General features: G+C 29.7%; 1 protein-coding gene across 2 annotated transcripts; it reads left to right on the top strand.

The window, feature by feature from the left end:
* Window positions 1-8,104: 8,104 nt before the first annotated feature.
* Window positions 8,105-12,322, top strand: LOC145612199 (protein DEEPER ROOTING 1-like). Of its 2 annotated transcripts, none has more exons than XM_081667577.1 (5): window positions 8,105-8,472; window positions 10,045-10,129; window positions 10,591-11,087; window positions 11,277-11,457; window positions 12,126-12,322. In XM_081667577.1, exons 1-5 carry the CDS (start codon window positions 8,455-8,457, stop codon window positions 12,143-12,145), a joined length of 801 nt encoding a protein of 266 aa, XP_081523703.1. In that variant the 5' UTR covers window positions 8,105-8,454; the 3' UTR covers window positions 12,146-12,322. The 2 variants fall into 2 exon arrangements, with proteins under 2 accessions (XP_081523703.1, XP_081523704.1); XM_081667578.1 differs by lacking the exon at window positions 8,105-8,472 and adding an exon at window positions 9,768-9,904.
* Window positions 12,323-13,107: the final 785 nt, after the last annotated feature.

Raw genomic sequence — 13,107 nt, 5'->3', positions numbered from 1 at the left:
GCAAGTTTTCGTTTTGTACTTCTATATACTATAGTATCGATATCACCCAAACATGTACCATGCACATGATACAACCTTCTGTGTGTGCGTGCACACGCTAGCTTATTTAGAGCTTCCTAAATACTTGTAGCAAATTACACATGAAAAAAACATCGCACAAGGTACAACCTGTTGTATAATAAAAATAACAAATTCGGTTTAACCAAGGGTACTTAGATCTACAAGGTAACAAGGGGCATAACTAGTTCTTCAATACTTCAAAATTTCCTCATTGAATGCATTTCTTTCACATATTCTCATAGCAAAAATAATTTCTCATGGAAAATAAAAATAACACTAAAACCATAAAAACAATCAACAAATTACCAGAAGAATAAAATAAACTTATCAAGTTAAACTTTCCTCGAAATTTGGTAAGAAGCAGCACCCAATTTTTGACCAAATTCCCATGGAAAATCTTTCCAAGAAAAGTTTACCAGCAAATTAATTAAAAAAATCATTGAATCAATCAAAGATAAAACAAATTTTATCCCAAATCCACATTTAAAAAATCTACTCTAATACAATTTCCATTGCACATATATACACGAACATAATTTTCCATCCTTTCATATTCTTTCACCACGTGCTGTACAAATTATACTCCGTGTTTGAATGTAACACGACACACAATTTTACATTCTCATCCCCAAAGGCTCCACAAGTTACACCCGAACGTATAATTGACACGTACATACGTAAATTAGAAAATCAAATAATCAACTTAAATACATGGATTAAATGATGAGAGAGGATTCCTAACCTTCTGAGAAACGAACTCGGAAACCTTATTCGATCAGTGATTGATAATTTAGAATCAAAAGCATTAAAAACAGGAAGAATTTGTTTAGTTTAGAAACAATGAAGCGTATATATATATATGTTACTGCCTTTGCATGACACGTTTCAATATACCCCTTTAAGGTTCCCTTTATGTTCTCACACGTTACTTTGCAGTTTGCACCAATTTTTTTTACCAATATATGACAAATTAAGCCCCATATATTACATTTCACATCTTCTATATTTTATCCATGAGCAAGACAAGTAAAACTGCTTATGGGGAGGGTAATAGAACAGCAGATTATGTTGCTTTTTTAGGCTATTTTATGTAAAGATATCGATCTGTTATACTATATATATACTACTTCCGTTTTATTTATTTGTATCACTTTTCTTTTATCATTTCACTTTCTTCTGTAGCCCCACTAAAATAATAAAAATATCTATCTTCCCCTACATATTTTTTTTTTCATGATCCTCATCTTGCTTTTATTATAATACTTTGTGCAATTATAATAATTTATTCACCCACTCGCAATGTTATATTACTCTTCTAAAACTTTGTGCAATTCTAAGTGATGCAAATAATAAAAAAAAAACGGAGGGAGTATATATATTTTTTCCACATAAGTTAGGCTATAGTCTTGAGAGAAAACGTATCTATAAACTTCTTGTTTACCTATTCATTTATTTAAAAAAAGAAAAAAGAAAAAAAAAAAAAAAAAAAAGCAAAGCTAGACATGGGTCCAATGATTGGATTGGGCACGGGCCTTCCAAAAGCCCGACTCAGTTTGTTGATGGGCATAGGGCCATAGGCTGTGCATGAGCAACATTTTCAACCGTTGACTCTAACACTATAAGCTAATTGGCTTATTTTTGACCAATTTGTTAATTATATAAAAATTAGGGAAATTCTGCATTGTGGCCTCCTACTTTTAATATTTCTACGTGGAAGACGATGTTTTTTTCGATTCTCTTAAGTGACACCCAAATTTATTTAATTTGCAATTAGTGGCCTAATTGTCATGAAATGGGCTAACCAACTTCTAAGGGCTTGTTTGGCATTATTTTTGGTTTTCAGTTTCCTGTTTTTTTGAAAACTAAAAACCAAAAACAGGAAACAAAGAAAAGGTGTTTCCACTTTTTTGTTGTCAGTTTTCAAAATTATCATGACTTTAATAAGTCTTAACAATTTTTTATTCATTATGTGACATATATAATATACTTTTAAAAACAAAAAACCAAAAAATAGAAAACTACAGCAATGTCAAACGAACCCTAAATGGTTCATTTTTTAACTTAATTAAACAAAAAGACTAACCTACCCCATTAATTCATTCCCTCCCCTTTTTTTTATCAGTTTCCCGCCTAACATCAAATCCCCCTTTATATAATCTTTCCCTCTTTCAATTCATTAGTTAAGGTTTAATATGAAACTGCAATTAAAAAAAATAAAATAAAATAAAAATAATTAAAAAAAAAGAGCCTAACCATGAATTTTCGAGGAGTGTCTTCAAGGAAGAGGGGCGCATCTGATGGAAGTTTCAATTGGGTAAGGATGAAGCTGTGCAATTTAATTACTGGAACATACCGCACACTTAAAGCTATTTGTCAACAAGAATGCAAGTCTTGATGATGATAATTGATTATATTTTCTCCTCATAGGTTTATAATATAATTTTGCAAAACAATGTCTTGGCGTATTTTTTGTGACATACGTATATCTTAAATCTAAAAATTCAGCATATTCCTCTATCTCTATTAGAATTTTGCAAATCTTAAATCTAAAAATTCAGGATATTCCTCTATCTCTATCAGAATGTTTGCAAATTCAATTAATTTTTTTTTTATTCAATGAAAGTCGAGCCATAACATTATACTTAAGTTCAACCTATCATTTGCATTAGTTGAATTACCAAGCAAAATAATGGGTTCACTCTTTCTAAGAAAGAGGTATAGATTTATAGAATTATGTTTACGTATTATGTGTACGGAGCATATAGTATTTGACTTTCCTTTTTTGAGATGCATGCCCATAATATAATGAAATGGGCGGTATGATATTAATTAAAATTAATCTAAATATGGCGTGAGTTGTTTTGACATTACCAACTTTCTATACTTGGTAATTTCCGAGGGATAAACCTTCTAATTTTGGAAAGTATCAAATTGTTTATTCTTCTATTCTTCCTATGATTCTAAATAAGGCATGAATGATGCAAGCTAAGTTAACGAATCTATCGAGATATTTTGAGTCTTTCATTGCTTTCTTGATGGGCAGACTAAAGAGGTGTTATTTTTATAGAAAATTGATCAAGATTTACCAAAGTTTTGGTTGATCTTGAGATTGCTAAAATTAGTGAGAAAAAGGAAAACAAATACTAGTATTGATAACTATGATGATGTATAGGAGAATTTTAATTTTTGCTTTTTTTATGTACACGAGGTTAAACAGGCTATTATTATTTGAACGTTTAGTAAGATCTTAAATTTTGTATTGGTTACTTGCAATTCAAAAAGTATTTCATTTTGCTTATTTTATTACTCCATATTGTTTCTAATAGTAGAATATTGTTTTGGCTTTTATCCCAAATTAACCAAAGGTCATGCCCATGCAACATGAATACTCTTTAATCCCACTCTAAAATCTAGAATACACAAGAGATTAGTCCAAATATTTACAATATCAATATATAATTATCTTCATTTTTATTTCTTCAATTCTTCATTGAGAGAGCTATTGACCTATCAAATTAGTCCCAACAAACTTACATGGTGATCATATGCATCATATCTTTTGATAGAGTACATGCCCGTATCTGACCAGGGTAGCCGGGGCAACCACCTAGGGCCCACGGATGGGTAGGGCCCAATTTCCAGCTTTTAAGTTCAAAAGTACCGATATATTAATTTTAGAGATACATTTATCAACAGGTATGTTTGTATAGCTTGGTGGTTAGGGTAATATGTGAGGTTAAAGTTTGTGCCTTGGTCAATAGTTCGAACTCTTTTTTTTATATTTTAAATAATGATCAATTTCATTTGCAAGAGAGAATATTCTTTTATATATATTCTTTTGTACATACCATATAGTTGTAGAAGTACTCCCTCTGTTTTTTTTATATGCATCAGTTTGACCGGCACATTTGCCAAGACGTTACTTTGACCATTAATATCTTTAATTGTGCATTAGTAAAAATTATAACAAAATTATATTATGAAACTAGACATTATGACAAATTAAATCTAATGATATTTTATATAATAACATTTATTTATTTTTAGAAGTGAAAAAATTAAGTCAACCATGGTATGTGAATAGTGCAATTGTCAAAGTGATGCATATAAAAAAAATGGAGGGAGTACGTTTAGAACTTTTTAAAACTCTATTTATCATTCACATTTTTGTTGCAGTTGATTGTTGTTCAGAATGTCATCCTCTTTCTACTTGTAGGGAGAGGTTTTTGGTTGATGGAGAGGAAGATTACAATTTGAATGAACAGTATAGGTTGATGAAAAGATTACAAGTTCTTGATGGTTCAAAATGTCTTATTTGTAAGATCCAATTTTTTAAGCCCTCATGCAGGTTTCCAACATGCTTTGTAGAAATTTTTTTTTAAGACAATTATTTGTTCTTTCAAATTAAAGAAAAAAAAAATTCTTTAATATTTAAATAAATTACATAAAGTATGGCTGATTTATTCTATCGCCCTTGGGCAACAAAACCTCATAAATGACCCTAATAGATTATATAAATTAATGCTGAGCTTCAACCATCTTTAACTTTAGGTTAATTTGATCATTTGATATGGTATGACATGCTCATGCTTTATTCATTTCATTATATTCAATTCAATGGGATCTTGATATTATAATGAGAGAGCGTAATAGAGTATATAAAACAAAATTTTGTGCTTCAACCATTAGTTTAAATATTTGGTTGAGTTGGTCAAGACATGTAACATTTGATCATGACACTCATTGGATAAAGTTTTACAATTATTTGTTTGTCAAATAAAATTGATAGATCCTTTTTAAAATAATAATAAAAGAATATAATGGTAATAGAATGCGATTAATTGGATTATGAATTTGTGACTCTCAAGCCCAAGTCTAAGCTTAGTTTTAATGGCACCAAGCATCATAACCCTAGGGTTAACTTAGTTTTAATATGGAATTGTATTCTATAGACAGAGTAGCCATTCAAATGGCAACATACTTACAAAATCAAATCACTCAACTATCACATAAAGTACAAACATTTAAAAATTAGGGATCCATTATAAAGTTGCTCTTAAATTATTAAAAATTATCCTATAATAAATAAAAGTTACCCTATATAATAAATGTTAGAGATACTTTCTTTAAATGTCCAACATTTATATTTGTAGATAATGTACAATGGAATGTGTAGAAACTTCTACATATTTGCTCTTTAAAATTATCACGTAAATCTGGAATCTCATTAATTAACAATCTAGAATCTTCCACAAATTTTCGCCAATTCTCAACGTGGTAGCATTTTCTAGAAACCTTGAGATGTGATTAGTTAGGCATATAGAATTTGGGTCACACTAAGGGTCTGTTCTCATACGATTATTTTCAATTCAGCTCATAATTTCTTTCTCTTATAAAATATTCATTTCAGTTCAGTTCAGCTCTAATAAGTTCAGTTCAGTTGAGTTCAGTCAATGAGAACAAGCCCTAACCCAACAACTTCTTATTCATACTCCTGTGTATTTTGTTATAATAATCCTTAAAATCTTGTGCATACCATAGTTTTAGTTAGTCAAATGTTAGTGGAATCATTAGCAACAGTAAAAACTTGTCAAGTATAATTTCAAAAGTACAATTGAAACATAATTTTAAGTGGATCAATGTTATTAATCATTTAATTATGTTTTTTAAATTCTTTTGAATTTTGGAATTGTAAAACTAATGTTATTAGTCAATTGACCAATTGTATCAGCATAAAGTGAAACATTTGCGTAAAGACACACCCTAATCCCATGAATCAATGTGGTAAAAAACCTGAGTAACACTGTAGATTGTACAGTAAAAAATTAATTAATGAAAAATGTTAAAAATAGAAAATAAAATGAAGAAATTAGGAAAGAAAGTAGGGTTGTTGTTTCTAAATTTGTATTGAATAGACAGACAACCTAACAAATTGTACGGCTAGATAAATCTTGGACACACGTGTTGATTTGATATCATGATTAAGAATCCATCAACAGTACTGTCGTTTGACACCTGGATTTGATGATGTCATTTATTAATTTTTTAATCCTCCAATTGTATGGTTAGACTGTTTCTTGGCCTTCTTTGTCTAGACTAGAGGATGAACACCATGTGATTTTACACCAATTTCTCTAATTATTTTCACTTATTAAGGAAAATTATTGTTTATATTTTTTAATTTTTATATTACAAAAATATTAAAAATTTATTTAATGGGAGCTAGTCAGAGATTAACATTTTAGTTTATCTCATCTCACAACTTTATGCATTGATTACTGTGACACTTTGCTATTTTACTTTTATCATTTTAAAAATAAAAGAAAATAATTAGGTTGTGAGTGGGGAAATATTCACATATTTATCTCAAAGATAAACTTGAATTTACCCATTTACTATTATGTTTCTTGCAGTATTTTGCATTGAAATTAAGATAAGTAGATGGAATATAAATTTATGTGTAAAATACGTTGAGAATATAAAGGTCTATTTGGCATAATTGTTGTTTTCTGTTTTTGGTTTTTTTTTTATTATTTTTTTTAATATGATATATGTCATATAATGAATAAAAAAAAAGTAGTCAAATTTATTAAAATCATGATAATTATAAAAATTGATAATAAAAAGTGAAAATACCTTTTTCTTATTTCCTGTTTTTTGATTTTGTGTTTTTTAAAAAAGTAGAAAACTGAAAATAAAAAACATGTCAAACAAGCCCTAAATTTGAAAGGTACTTAAAGAGTATTTAGTATACCAACTGGATGTTGGTGTAGGTTGTGATTGAAACTACAATTGTTAGGGAGGACATGTGTTTGACCCCTCGCAACAACAATTGGGAGGGGAATGAAACTTAACCACCCAGAACTGATCCCCGAATTCGGATTAACCCTAAGGTAAATTATCACTCGATTTACCTATGAATGATGGACGGATCGCATGTGGATAAACCTAAATTAGGTGATTGATGAATTGGGTGACGGATGGATCTTTGGTAGATGGAGGCGGATAAAGTATTCTCTGACCCACCTCCAATCCATTGCCATCCCTACTCATACTGAACCTCTAGGTTCCAAATAAAGAAAAAAATTCATTCTTGAACAATAACCAAACACAACTACAAAAGGTATTAAAAATCTATTTTCACGCCCAGTACCACTATAGTGTCATTCGTAATTCCAAACTCATATCATTATACGTGAACTATACACCCTCTTAGAAGATTTTTGAGTAAGAAATTATTTAAAAGGTAAATAAATAATAGAGAAGAAATAAAGTGCCTCAAGCTAGATTATTTGATGTAAAAATCTTATACATGAAGTTGTCAAAGAGAAATAGGGCTAAAGAGAAAACTAATTATAACTAATGTAAACAAATAATTCCTCTGTTTTTTCTTCTAACTCATGTTTCATTTTCATCTTTTTTTTTAGAGTCATGTTCACCTTTATTCATTTTTTATCATTTAAAACTAGACCTGATCAAATCTAGTCCGGCCAGCCCGTAAAAGGACGGTTTAGTTAGCTATTTTGAGACTATATTTCATGCTCAACTTGACTTCTTTTCCAAGGTTATGGGCTGGCCAAAAAAATTAATTTTAGTTTATCATCTACGTAGTTTGTTGTCTATGTTCTACACAAATAAAAAAGCAAACTATCTTCTAATCCATAACTATCACACACAAATCACCACCCAGTTGAGAATCGTAACCAAACATAAATTTTCGTGATTTGAACACATGAAAGTGTTTTCATCCAATTACACTTTTAATCATTTATCAAACAAGGCTATCATCGGTAAAATAAAGTCGATAATAACACATGTAAGATGAGTTGACATCTCACTCTACTACTAGCTATTCACAAATTTATATAATAATTAAAGTTTCCTGGACCCTTGGATATAATTGATCACAATAGTATATTATTATATGAATGAACATTACATTCTTGTCTTCATCATAGACAAGATCATGTAAATGATGGAGTAGGAAAATGCATAGAAAGCAAGGTGTAGCACACAATTATTGTATGGCAATGTGGGACATTTTTGGTGGACAACTTAGGGTTGTTTTCATGATAATTGAGCATGGGGCATGCACCCCCAAAATTAGAAGTCCCATGAGCTGTGAAATAGTACACACCCCCACTTCCTTTATTTCTGTCCATACCATAAACATTAGGGTTACCTCATCTTGTTCATCAAAATAAATCAAATTCCCTCAAAAATATTCTCCTTAGCTTGCAAACTCTTTCTGTTTGTCTTCATACTATGAGCAAGATATTGTTTTTTGAACAAAAAGTTGAAGTTTTGGATCGGAAACTAGCAAGAAACTCTGTGGAAGTAAATGCTTATTAGCTAGCTTATGTTTATTGTCTATGCAAAGAGGATTGTGAATGCATGGGTTCAAATAGTAAGGTAAGGTAATTAATAATTTAGTTCTATTTATTTTTAAATTAAGACTTTTATTTATTGGAAATGTAAGATTGATATTTCCTCATGGTAAGGATTGCATGCATTAGTTTGGGCCTTTGGCAGTTATAAAGCAAGGACTAGCTAGTAGAATATTAAGGGCATGTTTTGTTCGTTCATCTTAATTATTTTCACTTGGCTTATTTCAGTCTATCCGATCAACTAAGTTCAGATAAGTCCAGTTGAAGAAAAAAAAGTTTTAATAAGGGTTATCAAGTTCAAATTACAACTAAATTGAGTTTTAATATATAAGTTCATGTAAGCCTAGGTAAGTTTAGATAAGATAAGATAAGTGAAATTTAGGTGAATAAAAAAACACACCTTTAATATACACCCAATATATAATGTGAAATGAGAGAGACTGTTAACGATTAAATGTATCCATGTGATAAAGGGCTTGAATTAAACTTGCTAATCAATATAATTTAGACTAAAATTACCGGCGGCAATAATTTCTTCATTTCAGGCCAATGTCATAGTTACATTGACTTCCCTCATAATTAAGGATATGACATATATATATAAGAATTTTGCCGTAGCTCATTCATTTTAAGATGTTAGCGTCCAATTTCAAGATCCAAAATTATATTACGTATCTCTAGCAAAAATATAAAATTGATGATCTACATATCAATTATGACCGAGAATATTAGCAATAATAGGAATTAGGGTTTTGGGGTATATACAAGAGAATAGAGCTAGAAATAAAATCAAAGAAAATGGTTAATTGTAAGAGATCCCTCCTTTTATCTCAAGTTACGTATATTAATTTAGATTGGTGATTGACTTTTAAGCAATAAGATGAACTTTTAGATACAAATAGAATAATATATTATGTTATATGTTGACAAGTTTATAAGTGGTTATAGAATACAAGGGGCCGGGCTTATCACAATACAACCAATCCAATGTTGTAAAAATGGTGGTAACTAATTAAAAACTTGTAATTGGCAAATGAAATACCATAAGGATCATGTAGACGATTGAGGTAATCAAATACTAGTAATTTTCTTGTATTTTATATTTTGAGGTGAGACAATTGAGATGGATATATTTAAATTAATTAAGATATTTCTTTCAAAAAAAAAAAAAAATTTAATTATGATATTATGATAATTAATTAAAGAAAGAGTTTAGAGAAAGCTGGAAAGCGACAAAATGCATGACATGGGAACTTGAACCAAATTAGCAACTAGTGATTTGGCTATGGAATTTTCCCATGAAAGCTCACTTCTATATAATGTTGTCCTACTTATTTAGCTCACATTGGCTTAACAAAACTCTATATTTATTTTCAAACATTTTCTTTTTGTAAGCCCACTTCAACTATATTTCTTATTCCTTCAATTCAAGAATCTCATTTGTCCTAATAATGAAGGTATGTGCTTAAAATATTTATAAATTTAAATGCATGTACTAAATTGGAATCTTGGATGATTAATTTTATATATTGTGTGTAGATTTTATTCTTATAATTCAGTATTTTTGTTTGTGTTGTTGTTTTACTTGTTTATGTAGCTTTTCGGCTGGATGCATGGCAAGTTCAATGGAAGATCACAAAGCAACAATAATAGCAATACAAAGGTTCATGCATCTAACAAAAGTGAGTTCCTCCATCCTAATTATATCTAGTGTAACTCTTGTATATATATTTTATGTGGATCAAGTTACGAGTAATAATTTTTTAGCTTTTGAGCAGGACTTCTCTTATAATTTGATCTTTTATAATTTGATCTTTCAAACACTCCATCATATTTCAGGGGCTGTAAGAGGGTTGTATCGTTGACATAGTATGTACATCGATCCGACATAAGAAATTTAAAAGATTTTTGTACAAACATATCCTCTCTTCTCTTGATATTTTTTTTCTCCTCCTTAAAAGGGGAGGGGTACGGTAGTGTTGGGCAATGTAGATTGTTAAGGTGGTCCTAGATTTAATTACATGTCCTAATCCGTGATTAATTACATGTACTTTTCTAGTAGTATATAGTTAGATCTTTTGCCATGTTTTTGGGAATGCTTCATGATCACTAACCAATTATATTGTCCCTTGCTTTTCTATAGATCAAACTCCACAATTAGGAGCTCAAAAAGAGGAGTTTAGTGATTGGCCTCAAGGATTTTTATCAATTGGTACACTTTTTAATAAATCAACAAAAGATGATAATGTTAAAGAGAATTCTCCTCCAACATCTCAAAACCCTATACTTGACTTCACATTGGAAGAGGTTAAAGAGCTTCAAAAAGAGTTGAACGAGTTAATGTCCTCAAATGATCTAGATTGTTTATCGAGTTTAGATGCTAATAAGAAAGAGGACGATGAAGAAGAGGATGATGAGGACGAAGACAAACCGGACTATCAACATGATGATACAATGGTCGTGTCTAACAACAATAAAGCCAAAGATGTGTACTTAGACAACAATGGTAGTAAACTTATTGGTAAAAAGTCATTGACTTTCCTCCTTAAGAAGGCGTTCATTTGTGGTGTTGGTGGGATGGGTCCATCACGTAGTCTAAAAGATCCAACTCTTACGGTCCCTAAGTCGAGAATTAGTAAGGTAATCATACATTCTTTCTATGTTATTATCTGACTACTTAACTAATGTAACCTTTTTTTTCTATCTCCTATTATTTGCTAGTTAAAATATTACCAATGCATTATTATGTGTCAGTTCAAACTACCTAAAAGTAAAAATATTTATACGATTAGGGATTTATGAATAATGATTGTTCATTGAATCTTGTAGATCTTGAGAGCAATGCTTCGAAAGAAGATATATCCTCAAAGTTCTTGTCCAAATATGTCAAAAAAGAGGTGTTTGGGGAATGTACAAACAGAAAGTAGCAACTATTATGATGATGAAGGAGAAGATGAACTTGACATCGAAAGAGAGAACAGAATCAAGTGGGACAAAAGTGATACAGAATGTAAGTTTTACTAATCATAATTATATTTATGTATCTACTATCTAGTAAGATTTTACATTTGATTAAGATAAGATAAAGTAAAAAAGAGGCTTTTACTCTCTTTTTTTTCTCTCTATGAAGTAAGTCCTAATGAAAGAAATTAGAAAAAACGACATATGCATCCCCTAAGAATCCTAAAAATTGAAATGTTAAGTTAAATCAAATATTAGTGACATTAATTTAAGAATGATTTTATCATATATTTTCAAATTATTGCTAATTTAGGAAATGTATTAAATGCTTATATGCAGCTCTTAAAAGTACGAGTACTTAATTATCTTTTTGGCTTTTTCTAATTTAATTCTTATCACAAGTTAAAAGTAGTGATTTAGCCAATTAATGTCACTTTTATATCGATTAAAGAGTTACTTGATCAGATCATTACGGAGTACATTACAACTTTAGATGCCCAAACTTTTTTGCTAAAGATGAATGATACACCACTCATACTCACAAAATATTATCCATGCACTAATAATTGAAGTCATTTTTTAAATATTTGGTGTATATCGAGGGACATTTTTCTTTCCATGACTTTATACTTCTTTGCTTTAATTTGCCTTAGATTTATGAATAAAAGTAAATGATTACTATATGTGACCATGACTGGATTTTTCTCGTTGTTGCAGTTATTGTTCTAGAGATTTAACCTACTCATATCATGAAAGGCGATTCTTACGTTTTCAATGAACGATGACATGATCAATTAATTCAATTCGAAGAGACCTTATACCGAAAGAAAATGCAACATCTTTGGTTTCTTTCATTCATATGCAGAGATGAAATTTGGTCATTTTATCTTGGATTATGAAGCATCATTTTGACCATGGATTGATATATATATATATATATATATATATATATATATATATATATATATATATATATATATATATATATATATATATATTTATATATATATGTACAAGAGAAGGTTCTTTTTCTTTTTTTTTTTTTTTTGGAGGACGGGGCTATTCAAGAGCAAATAAGGTGTATTCGTGTATATGAATTATTATTAAACTCGATCTATTCTTATCAAATATTACATGGAAAATTGAGTATTGCAAAATAATGCAAACAATTGTATTTCTAAACTTGAATGAGTTGAACCTCTCAAGGTATAGTAATAATAACTAGTACGGAGTATATAGTGTAATGATTGAGTGACTAATTCTAAATTGTTAGATTGAATCTTTTTCATTAAAAATTTATAATTATCGTCGTGCAACACAAAATTGACCAAGTCAAATTTGAACAAAAAGTCCTAATGACAATCAATCAAAGCTTCCTTCACACTAACTGAGGTTATATTGACCTTAATTTTTTTTTCCACGTTAATTGAGGTTCAACTTATTCGGTTATGTTGATGATGAATGAATTCACTTCAAAGTTATGAGTGAGCTAAGCTTCTTCATTCATTGGCTTATGGATTAAGCAAATTGATAAGGATATCATAATTTTGTCAATAAAATGTCTCATATTACTCGTTTAGACTAAGATCATGTTCTCATTGACTGAACTCAGCTGAACTGAACTGAGCTGAGCTGAATTGATTGAACTGAACTAAACTGAACTGAATATTTTATAAGAGAAGGAAATTAGGAGCTGAAT

The sequence above is a fragment of the Chenopodium album genome, chromosome 24 (assembly GCF_948465745.1).
Source record: "Chenopodium album chromosome 24, dcCheAlbu1.1, whole genome shotgun sequence".
NCBI lineage: Eukaryota > Viridiplantae > Streptophyta > Magnoliopsida > Caryophyllales > Amaranthaceae > Chenopodium > Chenopodium album.
This window is presented reverse-complemented; position numbering and strand designations above follow the sequence as displayed.